This window comes from Artemia franciscana, chromosome 16 (genome assembly GCF_032884065.1).
Source record: "Artemia franciscana chromosome 16, ASM3288406v1, whole genome shotgun sequence".
NCBI lineage: Eukaryota > Metazoa > Arthropoda > Branchiopoda > Anostraca > Artemiidae > Artemia > Artemia franciscana.
Genome location: NC_088878.1, coordinates 23,314,214 through 23,328,824, shown reverse-complemented (window position 1 = coordinate 23,328,824; position 14,611 = coordinate 23,314,214). Strand labels below are relative to the sequence as shown.

The window sequence follows — 14,611 nt, the reverse complement described above, 5'->3', positions numbered from 1 at the left end:
TTTCCGAGTTGTGACCCCACACGATTGGGATTTTGGGGGGTACCCAGGAGGCTTAAATGGGGACAGAATCAGACCAATTGCCTTCCAGTCCCTCTTGTTGGCACTTTTGAATTTTCTGTTCATTTGAATGAAACATAATTTTCAAAAAAATAAAAAGAAAAAAATATCTAAAGTAGTAAAGCTATGTTTAGTCCAAATGTATTTTATTCAATTTTTGTTCATTTGAATTATGTTATGTTTTTTTTTATGTTTTGAAAACTTTTCTGATGATTCATTTTTTTGAAATGCCAAGAGTGCGCATTTTGTGTTCTTATGGAAACTACTGGACAGAGACTTGAGGTTCTAAATTTGGCCTAATCATGAACCAGCAAATGAATTAATCATTTGATCAATAGTTTGTCAACTATATAAAGAAAAAAAGTATTAATAAACATTTGAAACGTCAAATTCATTAACTACTTATTTTCTAGAAAAACCACATTTCTCCCAAATTTGCTTAGATGGCCAAAAACGATCAATTTTCAATTATTGCTGTTATTGCTACATCCCCTAAACCAAGAAGGTGCTTCCTGCATGTCAAATAAAGAACTGACGTCAATAGGACCATCTCACCAGTAGGCTGTAGGCATGAAGAATTTAGACTAGTTGATAAATAGATCATGTCCCAAAATTTGTCAGAGAAATAGCAATAAATCAGTTATGGTCAGAGCCCCAAGAAAATTGTTTACCTCATTTCCATAATTTACGCCACATTCCACCTTTGCATAACTGATTAACGCTACGTTGAAAAAAACGATGCAGAGGCAACCTAACTGTCTGTATGCAATTAGCCCACGCATCCAAAGCATGAAATCAACGGCGTTTCAATGTTTTCCTCTGAGAATTGTTTGTGCCTTTGAGTAGTTAAACAAAAAAAGCAGGGTTTTTCAACTGAAAGTAAGAATCAACATTGTAGGTTCGAAATATGTAGGTTCGTAAATAGTTAGAAATAACAAGTGAACAATTTCCATAATAAGTAATTTTAGAGTTGCTACGCAGTAGAACAGGGATGAATGTTCTTGTGGAAGCAGGCACGTACAACGAAATTGTGTTTCAGGAGGGTGAATAAAAAAAAGAAAATCGGAGAAGTGGTAAATAGCAAAGAAAAACAATCATTTGATAATTTTACAAAAGGGCCTAGTAATAAAAACAACGTACTTTTTAAGTAGCCCGAAAACACTCAAAAAGTGAAATAAGGTTTATCATAATGATTAGTTAGGTTAATCAGAATGAAATATACCAAAATATGACGAAAATGTAACATTTTATTGAGAAAAAATCATGGAAAGTACAGAAAAAAATTAAGGAAAGCAGGCCACCCAGAACGCATCATGTTAAATACATAACCTAACCATATCTATATACTATATGTTCAATCAAAATATGCTTGCATAAGAGTTTTTATCACTGACTAAAATAATTATAAAGAAATGCGAAAGACAAACCAGTTTTTCTCAGATCACACAGATCAAAATGCTTGAGTGTCTTGGGATATTTGAAAACTATCAAAATAATCAAGGATTTGAGGGGGGAGGGGGTGAATTTTACAGGGACGGTTTACTGTTAGATCTGTAACTTAAGAAAATTGATACAATTCTAGTTTAAGAACTTTTTGTTATCTTAGAAAGTAGTTGAGTTAGGTAGGTGAAAATCTAGGAATCTTTCCAAAGCCTAAATCATCACAAGGGAAGGTATTTTGAAGTACCTACCTCTACTCCTTCTCCCTGTTGAGAGGGTTGACCTTTGACGACCTTTGAAAATCACTGTTTTATATCACTGTGTAGGCAAATTCATAAGACATAGGAATAAGAAGAGGGCTAACACAGTAGTTTGGCAATACTTTAACAGGACATATTTTTGGTTCTGGATTTATTACTGAGAGTTTTATTAGATTAACTAGAATTTTTACAAAAAATTCATTTTTATTGATAATTATCTAATAATTGGATAACATTGATTGATCCATACTTTTGATAATTTAGGACTGCAATAAGTCCAAAGAAGAGAAAATGCAACTTTGCGAATACAAAAACGGTCAATTTACCTATGAAATATAGAAAAACTGAGGGTTTTCTTACTTCAACTTCCTCCGTCCTTTTTCTATAAAATAAATGCATCTTGTTCCTCCTCTCAGATAAAATTAAAATGATTTGGCGTGTATGTCTATCCCTAGCTAGGTTTTCCAAAAAGATTCCAAAATATGATATAAAAAAATTGAAAAGAAGAAAATACGAAGATATTTACAGCCAGTGAAAATGAAAATGCAGTGCAAATTATTTGGAGAAGAGCTCAGCTTGACCGTCCTCAGTGCAAAAAGATGTCTCAGCCAAAATATTTGGATATCCTCCTTTTTTTTTCTTCTTTTTGAGTTGTTCTTATCTTGTCGTAGTTGGCCATTGCTGTCTCAGAAATTATTTATAACCATTTAAACATTCTTCATCCGGAAGATGCATTACTCAAAAATGCATGTCATTTCTTAGGCCCGAAAAAATACTTGACGTATTTTTAATGGTTGTTTGTTTTACCGAGTTTTTTTTCTTTTTTTTTCTTTACCTAGCGTTTCTTAAAGTGGTGTAGGATAGTGTTGCGACGTACATATTGAGTGCAAAAAGAGCTTGGTAAAATAAACGTTGACGGCAGCAACAGCATTGTCATGTCACTACAATAAACGAGCAGCAGAACAAACTATTGTTTATTTTAACATCTTTCCCGAGATGATGGCTTATGAAACTAATTGGAAGCGTACAGTATACACTTGGCGTTTTTTTTTAGTGTGTGTTATTTTTAGCGTTGACGATCAGAGTGGCATTTGCGCCATTCTAGCAAATTTTAGAGGCGTCTGTGCGTTAATTTTTTCAAATCTTCACATTTTTTTGGGGGGGGGGATTCATCGTGCGCATTTTCATTTAAAAATGGAGCTTTCGGTTGAAAAATCTTCAATTTTTTAACAAACAACAAAGAGAGATGAAACTCAACAAAAAAACTCAAACGAGACTGCGGCTAGTAGAGAGAAAAAAGATGAAAGACTAAAATAACGTGGATATTTCGCAAAAACACTATATGTTAGAGGCAAAAACCTCTTGTTAGCTAATATTGAAGCAACTTTTCCGGTCTATTAGGTATACTTGTCCTCTGGTCATTATGTAAAATTTTAATTCCCTTATTGACTATTGGTTATTTTTTCAAAAGACAATCATAAATTGGGTCAAAATTTAAATTCCCCGTGTCTCTATTTATTGAAAATTAGCAAACATATGTTTTTTAATTTCTATATCCTCCCTCGCCCATTGAGAAAAACCCCTATCATTAGAAATAGCTGTAGCATCATCAAGTTGTATAAAAAATTTTGCTGGCACAACTTTAACCAACCATCTGGCAACACTGCCGTTGGGAGAGTGTTTGCAGAAGATATATAATAACAAAACTAAATTGGAAGTCATTAATGAACTTCTTTCCTTTAAAGGGAGAGGTAAATATAAAAAAAGAAGAAAAGACTAGTTAATCTGATTAGGATAAACAAATCAACGCCTATTATCATAAATACAAAAATAAGTGTTAATCTAATTTCTATGCCCTAAACTAAATACTATTTTAATAAAATTTAAATTTATTTAAATTAAGAAAATTTCTACCTGTTGTTTTTCAAAATAGTTTCTTATTTAAATGCTCCCCCCTTCCAATACTTTTACGTGTCATACGATTATAGAGGGCATACAATAAGTTTTTTAGTGTGTAGGGGGGAATGTTTATATCTTCTTCAATTATTCCCTTTGCCTCATCTTTAATCGACAGCAAAATAAAATAAATGCAAGAAGTTGTTCCCTATTCAAGCTATGAACAACACTATGAATGAAATAAACTGTTGTTGTAAGGTTTGAGATCTATTTGTGGTTAATTTAACAAACGTTTTCCGCAAAACAAGTTTTTCAAAGAAAAGTAAAGGGCTCTATTAAGCCAAAAATTAGCAAAAATAAAGTCAAATAATCTTCCAAGCATAAAACAGCCACAAATCATTGTCAATAAATAAAAGAAACTCAAAACAAAAGAAATTACATAAACAGCTGAGTTAAACTCGAAACGAGCAAAAACTAACATGAATAGGGATGATAATCCTCATGCTTTCTAAGACCAGAACACAAATCAAATGACTGAAAACTAATGACCAAAAAACCAATGATTGAAAAAACAAACAAAATGCCAATGACCGTGGATCGTTACTTTAATTAACATATACAGATATTTATTCCTTGAAGTTTTGGTAACTTTTTATTTGTGAAAGAAAGAAAAGTGAAATCATTTCCGGACCTTTCAAATACGCTGAACAAAATTTCAACCTCAAAATTTTGATTAGATGTGTTTTGGACACTGATTGGTTTAAGGGGGCGCTTATTGCTCTCCAATCAATTTTGACTAATAAAAAGCGCACAAGCCCTTTCAATTTCCATTCGTAATCCTTTTTTGAAGTTTCTACGACAACAAATGACGATCTCAAAATTTAAGTTTGAAAATTTAAGTTGTCTCAAATGTTTCAGGATATTACGAGGTGTGTGGGAGGGTCCACCCTTCGATATCTCTCAATCTTAAAAAGGACACTAGAACTTCTGATTACCAATCCAAAGATCCCCTTCCACAATTTATACGATCACCCTTTCAATATAAACCTTATCTGCCCCCAGGACATGAGTTACAGCCCTTGCCCTGGAGGCTGTGTGTTTGGAGGGAGGGGGGTTGTCAACCTCAAAGACATAATTTGTGGGTTTTCCAATTACGTTGAACAAAATGGCTATTTGAAAATTTTGACGGCATGGGAGGGGGGTTAGTTGCCCTCCAATCGCTTTTGACTATTAAGAAGGGCATTAGCCCTTTCAATTTCCAATCGAATGAGCTCTCTTTGAAGTTTCCATGTCAGCAAATGGCTATCATAAAATTTATATCGCGTGCATTTCGGAAAATACAAGGTGTGTGTGGGGGGGTATCCACCTTTTGATCGCTCTTAATATTAAAAAGGCACTAAAACTTCTGATTTCCAATCCAATGAGCCCCATCCGAAGTTACATAGATCAATTTTTCTATATATACCTTATATGTCCCCAGGGCATAACTTATAATCCCAGTCCTGAGCACTCTGGAAGGGGGGTGTCATCCTCATAGACATATTTTCCAGACTTCTAATGTATGTTGAACAAAAAGACTATCTCAAAATTTTGTTTTGATTTGTTTGGGAAAATGGTGGGTGTGGGAAGGGCTCGTGTCCTTTTTTATTAAAAAGGACACGAGCCCTTGTAATTTCCAACCGAATGAGCCTTTTTTGAAGTCTCTACAACAACATTTGGCCATCTCCAAACTTCTATCAGATGCATTTCAGTAAAATACGAGATAAAGGGGGAGGGGGTATCAAACCAAGAAATTCTCGGTATCCCAAAATAGTTCCAAGTCCCCAAAAAATTATAAGTCCAAAAAAAGTAATTCTATGTCCCAAAGAAGACAATATAAATTTTATAAAATAAATGTAAAACTGGTTAGAAGCTAAAAAAATGTTGTTGACTCAGTGGTCATCGAAAAGGACCAGATATGAAGGCTGTTACAGAATGTATTGTACATTCTGTAACAGCCCTAAAACATAATTTAACCCCTATATATCCCAAAAATCACTAGAAATCTTAAAAAAGTATGCACACAAAATAATCTGTATGTTGTATTTACCAATAATTTGAAAATCATAAATCTCCTAAATTCTGGTAAAGATAAGACTCCAGTTACTCGCCAAAGAGGTGTCTATCAATTACCATGCGACTGTGGCAAATTGTATGTAAGGAAAACCCACCAGAATTTCAAGAAACGCCTACAACAGCATAAAGATGATATCACCAAAGCTCTGAATTCTAATATTACTTCTGTTTCTTTTGATTCTGCTTTAAGCAGCCATGTTTTCGAAAATCCTTGCCACAAAATACTTTTTGAAGAATCCGCCATTATTAGCAATGATCTAGGCATAAAGCAAGTAGTTCGAGAAGAAATTGAAATCAGACTTAAGATTAATAATAATATTTTATTATATAGGGATTTAGGAGAATATTCACTGAATGCTCAATACACAAATTTAATTAAAAATGACCTTACGAAATATTATAAAAAAAACAATAGATATTAACACAGAACCTGTCACAAATACACCTATAAGATCAGCAGCGAAAAAAGGTAGGCTGGCATTAAAACGTGTTTTTAAATCATTTTCTTTCATTTCAATGAATTGCCTCGTTTCATAACAGTTTATCTATCAGTCCTGGTTTAACTTCTCTGAGTTGAGGATGCTGGGACTGTTTTGAAAAACTGGGACTGTTTTTTATTATTTGTATTGCTGAGGACGGCCCTTGGACATAGGGCTGAAATATTCATTCTAATTTGTTTCCCATTGGTTTAAAAAATTCCCTATTGTTCTTCTTGTTTTTGGTGTTTGTGATGGAAAGGCAGTGTGGTCTTCGTCGTTATTTATGAGATATCTAAAATAAAAATGAGTATATTAATTCTACTTTGGCCCTCCATATTGTTGAAAATCCAGACCATGTAGCTCGTTTTTGTTCAGGCAAGTTTAAAATTTGAAGCTAATGGATTCCCACATTCTTTTACGAAGGCACCTGAAATTAAGAAAATAACATAAATAGAGACCATGCTTTGAATAGAGATATTGGATATATTCCTATAGCCCCAATTTACTATAAGTTTAAATTAAAGGATTCAAATAACATTTTTCTCTGGTTTAAATTAAGATCATCTAACCACAATTTTAATGGAAATTAGGTCAGTAGGCAAGCTAAATCTCTAGTCAGAGAATTTTTGCCTTACCTAACTGGTGAATAGTCTTTCATTCATTCTGGCTTAGTTTTTTGGTTTGCTTGACTCAATCTTTTTTTCTGCTAAGTCTGAGCTAATTAAAAAGATCGGTTTTCCTTCCTTTTTTTTGAGCAATGAAGAGGGCTGGGTGGAAGTCCCTGATGAAATGTCTGCCTCTATTATTTTTCCTTATTTCTGTCCATTGGCTGACATTTTTCTCGGCTATTTAATATTATTATGTTTTTTGTTAAACAGATTTTTTAAAACAGTTTTAAAAACAGTGTTAAACAGTTTTTTGTTAAACAGTGTTAAAACAGATTTTTAACACTTTGATGATTTGATTAACCAAGAACTAGATCATAAGAGCAGAACATTCAGTCACTTTCAGAGTCATTATGTCTGTCTTCAACAAATTTACCGTAAATCTAGATCATCTCCTTCAGACTTAGATTCTGATTCACGTGAACGTTCCTGTTAAGAAGCCCCCCCCCCAACCGAATGTCCTGGATACAGTCCTGAGGATCATATATCAATTTCTATGTCCATCCTCCTATCGTCTCTCCCTTAGAGCTAATTCTGAAGCACAAGGGCCGTTAAACTAGAACTAGGTATTTCTTAACTAAAAACTAGACATTAAACTAGAAATGCCTAGTTAAACTAAAGTTTGATAGTTAAACTAAAGGTAACTAGTTAACTAGTAGTTAAACTAGTTAAACTAAAGTTTGAAAGTTTGCTAAAGTTTGACTCTTTGCCACGATTCTGCTTTTTAAAACAATTAAAAGCTTTAGCGTAAAGAGCGAGGGATTGCGGAGGGGACAACCCATTTCATATACGGAGTAATTTCTGTTCGTTTTAAGTTTTAATGTCGCTCCTTACTTTCAGTTAAAAAAACTAGTTTTTTTTTTATTTAATCACTATCTTAAAGTGCAATTGCCTGCACTATAATACACTTTATCGTTCTGATAACAAGAGACATAAGTCCGAGAGATGGGCTTTTAAACCGTATAATACGTAAACTGGTAAAATACGTAAATTGCGTAAAATAGGTAAGATACCAATCTTACGGGGGTTCATAAAATTACGTTTATAAGTAATTTTATACCAAATAAAAATTATGCTTAACAATAGCAAATTTTACCGTGAGCAATTTTACCAGTTACAACACTACCAATAGATCATAGTACTGAGTTTTTTTTTTCCAGGGGGTTACTTTTAGCCAACGGTGGCGACTAATACTTTCCTATAGTAGAAACACTGATTTTCATTTTCGGACCCTTATCTGGTAATATTAAACTTCGTGCCAATCCTTCGAAACAAACAGGGCAAAACGGCAGTCAGCGTTTCTTTTTTTTGAAAACTCTGCCTTTTTTCAAATTCCACATTATTTTGCCCAAGACAAAAAAAAGCAATGGTAGCACGAAAGTAGTACAATTTGGTCATTTAACAGAAAAGTTTTGTATTCAATTTATTGTAGAATGTGCGATATATTGTGAATTAACGCTAGATGCGGCAACCTTGGTTGCAATTTTAGGGTTCACTAAAATCAGTTTTGCCCTTAAAAAATTATTACAACGACAATTATGAATTACCAATGTTTCTGCAATTTCTTTATTGAATAGGCAAACAGTAGATTGATAAATAAGATTTCATTTAAACTGAACGGACAAATTTAATTCTTCTATCAATCGACAAAAACCATTAAACCTAATGCCAATCTCTAAAATATGTCCTAATATAAGGTGAAATGTTTTTCATAAAAATTTAATTTTAATCGTTGTTTAGTCAACTTTCGTCAGTAAATGTATGCGAAACAGGATATCAAATTAAAAAAATATATATTTAAAATTTTGCTAGACACGACCCTATCTGGAGCTACTAGTTTATTAAATAAAAAAATAAAAAAAAATTTTAACTGAAAGTAAGGAGCGACATTAAAACTTAAAACGAACAGAAATTACTCCGTATATGAAATGGGCTGTCCCCTTCGCAATCCATCGCTCTTTACGCTAAAGCTTTTAATTGTTTTAAAAAGTGGAATTGTGGCAAAGAGTCGAACTTTAGCGTAAAGAGCGAGAGATTACGAAGGGGACAACCCATTTCATATACGAAGTAATTTCTGTTCGTTTTAAGTTTTAATGTCGCTCCATACTTTCAGTTAAAAAAAAACATTGTTTTTTTTATTTAATTTCTGAACGTTTTTGAATCAATGAATGTTGAATTTTGGCTCTCCGTAGAGGAATAATTAACACGAAATTTGCATTTATTTTCTTTTTTTTGGCTAAATGGATTTCACATAATTTTGATCGAATGATTTGGAGAAAAAAGAGCGGGGGAGGAAGCCTAGTTACTCTCCGATTTTTTGGTTAATTAAAAAGGCAACTAGAACTTTTAATTTTCTACGAATTTATTTATTAGTAAACGATATACGTAACTTATAAATTAGCTTACGTAAAGAAATTTTGTATTCTCATGTTTTTATTACATATATGAAAGGGTTCGCCCCCTCATCGATACCTCGCTCTTTACAATAAAGCTTAGATTTTGTCCCAATTCCTTAAGAATGACCTCTGAATCACAAAGGCCAAATAGTTGAAATTACTAAAAATACTTTAGCGTAAAGACTGAGGTATAACGAGGAGGTAAACCCCCCATATGCGGAATGATTTTTGTTCGTTTTAAGTTTTAATGCTGCTCCTTACTTTCAGTAAAAAAAAACTTCATATTTGTTTTTTCATTGTTTTTTCAAGTAATGCTAGAAAATCCTGGGCCCCCTTCATTGAAATTCTCTTCCCCCATGAGAAGTTTCTCCATGGAAACATCCTCCCACGTAACCTCCCCCTCAACTCTCCCCCTAAACAAAAAATCCCCCTGAAAACGTCTGTACACTTCCCAGTAACCATTACTATATATAAACACAGGTCAGTAAGCCGCCCTAAAGACATAGCTATTGGGTTTTTCGACTATGGTGAATAAAATGGCTATCTCAGAATTTTGATCCGGTGACTTTTTGGAAAAAATGACCGTGGGAGGGGGCCTAGGTGCCCTCCATTTTTTTGGTCACTTAAAAAGAGCACTAGAACTTTTAATTTTCGTTAGAATGAGCCCTCTGGCAAGATTCTAGGAACACTCAGTCGATACGATCACCCCTGGGAAAAAAACAAACAAACACAAAAACTAACAAATAAACACGCATCCGTGATCTGTCTTCTGGCAAAACATGAAAAATTCCACATTTTTGCAGAGAGGAGCTTGAAACTTCTACAATAAGGTTAGCCAATATGCTGAATCTGATGGTGTGAGTTTTGTTAAGATTGTATGACTTTTAGGGGGTGTTTCTCCCTATTTTCTAAAATGAGGCAAATAATCTCAGGCTCGTAACTTTTGATGGGTATAACTAATCTTGATGAAACCTATATATTTAAAATCAGCATTAAAATACGATTCTTTTGATGTAACTATTGGTATCAAAATTCCATTTTTTAGAGTTTTGGTTACTATTGAGCCGGGTCGCTCCTTACTACAGTTCGTTACCACGAACTGTTTGATATCGCAAGGAAGTTTCCAGGGGTAATTTTATGTGAGGAGAAAATTTTCCGTGGGATTTTTTTTTGGGGGGGGACTGGAATTTTCCGCTGGACATTTAATATGTTCTACTAAATAAATCATTATTTTGTAGAGCATATTAAATGTTGCATTATACCTTTCGTTGTAAAGAGCATCGTCACAATTAAGTAAAAAAATAGAAAACGAAAAGATGAAAGTTAGAGCCAAAACTGAAAATTCAATTTGGTTTAGTATATCTTTACTTGCCTCAATGAGGGTCACCCTCTCCTTAATACCTTACTCTTCATACTAATATTTTTTTATTTGTAAATTTTAAAGAGTGTATTAATCAAGTTAAACGGCCTTTGCGATTCAAGAGTCATTCTTAAATAACTGGAATAACTTTCAGGTAAAAAGCGAGGTACTGATGAGAGGGGGACTCCCTCATATACGGAACAGTTTCTGTCTGTTAATTTTTAATATTGCTCCTTACATTCAGTTGAAAAACTTTGTTTTTTTAATTTAATTTCTTATCGTTTAAAACACTGTGGAGAATTCGAATCCCCCTCCATGGAAAATTCCCTTCTCCCACGAAAAATTCCTCCATAGAGAGATCCTCCCATGTAACCCCCCTCCCCCAACTAGAAAAATCTATCCTGAAAAATGTCCGTATCCTTCCCAATGACCAATACTATGTGCAAACAATAGGCAAACTGCATAGCTTGCAGCCCTCCCCAGGGGCTGTGAGGGATCAGGTCATCCTAAAAAACCTAAAAATTAGATTTTTTGACTTTTCCTTTAACAAAAACACATCGTTACCAAGACTGATTTGATTCATGGATTCTTCTTCTTCTTTTAGCAATGCCACTCGGAATGCGACAGGTACAGAAAAATCTTGGAGGGATGTCAGAGTGTGACCTATATTATGTTGTCAAACCCTGGTATGCTTTAAGTATCGTCGGAGTTCACGTATCTGTAACAATTGTAAGTTTTATCTTTCTTGTAACTTTACCTATTAACGTCAACTAGCTATTTCGGCCCATGTTTTTCTTGAGGAATTTTTAGCATGTTTTTAAATTTTTTGAGCGAAAAATCGAATATTTCCTTTACCTTAAAATTAATATTCCTTTAATTAAGCTAAATCGTGGGTATGGTACTCCTGGGAGAAAGTAACCCAAATCAAGTAACCCCAATCTCATGCCTTTATCCGAAAATCCCCATTAAAGATAAAGGATCTCAATCGTGGTTAAATTGAGTGCTGTATTTGTTATTTCTATAACTATATGCTCCATCCAATAGACATCATCACACCGAAGATAGAAATATAGAACTATTATTACTGGCTTTACTGCCTAAGCTGTTAGATATAAGGGTTTAGTACACTAACCAATCCTTTTCTGATGTATACCGTGCCACGAGGTTCAAGGTTCAAGGTTCAAGGTTTCAAGGTTCAAGGTTCTTTTATTATAACCAATATATACAAAATATTAGGTAACTCAAGGCTGAGAGTATAGCTCGAATGCAATTGAGCTACCTTTAAGAAACACTAAATATGCACAAAATTAAAAATAAAAACTTCTCTTAACCAAACTTGACAGAAATAAATAAAAAACTAATCCCGTGCCGTACGATACCACTTCCATCCTCCGCGCACCATCCTGAGACACAATTAAATTTACAACTTAAAACCAAGTGAGTCATAAGACATCTGGAGGCCTCATGGGCGAACCCCAGAGACCAACCCAATACTAAAAAAAAAAAAAATATATAAACATCCCTATAAAAAAAAAAAAAATAAAAAAAAAATAAAAAATCATATTATTTAGATTTATAACTTTCAATCAGCACTCTTTTCAACTTCCGTCTTATAGCATATATGCTTATATTAAAATCAATCTCATTTTTCAAACTTTCCCAATGTAGAGGAATCAAATACCTCAGGCAAAAACGCGACCTCTCTGTAACTACCTTAGGAGTCCGCAGATTATATTTACCACGGGTTTCAACTTGTGAAGATGAAAGAGAAGAAATAAGACCCATCGATGCAAAATATCTGGGGAGCTTTTCTCGTTCAAGCTTAATCTTAAACATAACACTTAAAAATTGGATACTTTGCCGAACAGGAAGAATATTATGAAGTGAAAAAAGGGTCTCTGTTGTGGATTTTAAGGGGAAGTTTGATGGCGAAGGCAGAAAAGGTTTAAGTATACGAACTGCTTTATTTTGTATAATCTGTAGAGGGGTAACATTACTTTTAAAAGTGTTCAAAAAAATAATAGATGCATAATCAAAATGGGATTGCACAAGGGAAAAGTAAATGGATTTAAGAGCGCAATATGGAAGAAGGTTTTTCAGTCTGCACATTATACCAACTCCACGGGCAGACTTTGCTCTAACCTGATTAATTTGCTCTTTCCATGACAAATTCTCGTCAAACACAACTCCTAAATATCTTATCAATACAACCCTTTCAATAACAGACTCAGGTTCATTCGCAGAAATGGAAACTGATTCTATATCTGGAAACTTGTGACCCGTCCTGCTGTAAACAATAAACTTAGTCTTCTTTCTATTCAGAAGTAGTCTATTATCAGAGAGCCAAGTAGACAATCTATCATATGCGGATGTTAAATTGACCACTAGCTCTTCACGAGATTTACCAGAAACGGTTGCTGCAGTGTCGTCAGCAAACTGAGTGTCTATAGAAGAAACTCCAGTAGCTGAGCACAAATCATTAATGTAAACTAGGAAAAGCAGAGGTCCTAATACGGATCCCTGGGGAACACCAACCTTATCTGACTGCTGTAAAGAATCAGATCTAACATCATTATATATAAGTATCTGCTGCCTCCCATGAAGATACGATTCAAGTAACCTAAGGCAATTACCACGAATACCAGCATTCGAAAGCTTATACAAAAGAATTTCATGAGAAATGGAATCAAAAGCTTTCTGTATGTCTAAAAATATAGTTGCAGGCGTTTCTCCACGGTCAAGACAATCATTAATATGTTGGACAATAATAGCCATAGGATGATCACTGCAATGCTCTTTTCTAAATCCAAACTGAAGTTTAGAAATGTAATCAAATTTCTCAAAAAAAGAATAAATTCTGTTATACAGTGCGCGCTCTACAACCTTCGAAAAAGCAGAGATTATCGATATAGGACGATAATTAGCAGGAAGCCTCGGGTCATCACCTTTATGTAGGGCCACAATTCTTGCTGATTTAAATGTTGAAGGATAGACACCGGTTACAAATATAAGATTAATAATGTGGCATAAAACCGGTGATATAACTGGGAAAATTTCTTTGACCAAATTAGTAGAAGATCCATCAAGGGCTTCAGATGAACCGTTCTTCATTTTAGATATGATCTGTTTTAGTTCAATTTCAGTAACCGGGGAAAGGAACATGCTTTTATCAGAGGGAGGGGGCATGTGATCTTTAAATAAATCATTGTTATTATTATTTGGAGAAACATGAGATGCATTAGCTGTTTTTTCACCGATGCTTACAAAATGAGCATTGAGCAAGTTCACTATTTCCTGCTTATCGGAAGAAAAAGTACCATCACCACGTAACATTTCATTCGGAAATGAAGATTTTTGAGACCTTCCCAACAGAGAGTTAATAAGTCTCCAAGTATGTTTTTGATCCCCACGAGCTTCTAGAAATGATTTTTCAAAATATCTAGCTTTTGCTTTCCGAATTAACTGTGTCAGGACATTTTTATACTTTTTAAACTCTTCTTTATTTTTAGTAGATGGGAATGACATAGATATTTTAAATAGCTTATTTTTTATTGAAATAGAGTGTAGAAGCCCGCGTGAGATCCATGGTTTTTTAGGGAGTGTATATTTTTTTATTTTAATGCGTCTCAATGGACATGCTTCATCCAAGCACTCACGGAAATATTTTAAAAACAGAGCCGTAGAAATCTCAGGGCATTCACATTCTAGAATTGCAGTCCATTCATTTAAATACAAAAGGTTCCTCAATTTATCCATTCCTTCTTTATCAATTTTTCGAGTTTGTTTAAATTCCGAAAATTTTGGTCTGTGATTAATTCCAACATCCGCAACTACCACACAATGGTCAGAAACATCTGTAAATATAATATGCGAAAGAGTAACGGGGATAGTAGAAAAAATGTTATCAATGAGAGTAGCCGTATCTTCCGTAACCCGGGTCGCA

General features: G+C 34.0%; 1 protein-coding gene and 1 long non-coding RNA gene across 3 annotated transcripts in view; one reads left to right on the top strand and one right to left on the bottom strand.

The window, feature by feature from the left end:
- Positions 1–14,611, bottom strand: part of LOC136037243 (uncharacterized) — a 303,458-nt gene that overhangs the window by 49,757 nt on the left and 239,090 nt on the right. Inside the window, exon 2 of the long non-coding RNA XR_010619894.1 lies at positions 5,743–6,674. This is a non-coding gene — a long non-coding RNA (uncharacterized LOC136037243). The remainder of the gene's footprint in view (positions 1–5,742; positions 6,675–14,611) is intronic.
- LOC136037241 (adenosine receptor A2b-like) overlaps positions 1–14,611 on the top strand; it is a 157,513-nt gene that overhangs the window by 65,955 nt on the left and 76,947 nt on the right. For both annotated transcript variants that reach the window (XM_065719856.1, XM_065719855.1), the window contains exon 3: positions 11,273–11,397. In XM_065719856.1, the coding sequence (XP_065575928.1) occupies positions 11,273–11,397 (125 nt within the window). The remainder of the gene's footprint in view (positions 1–11,272; positions 11,398–14,611) is intronic.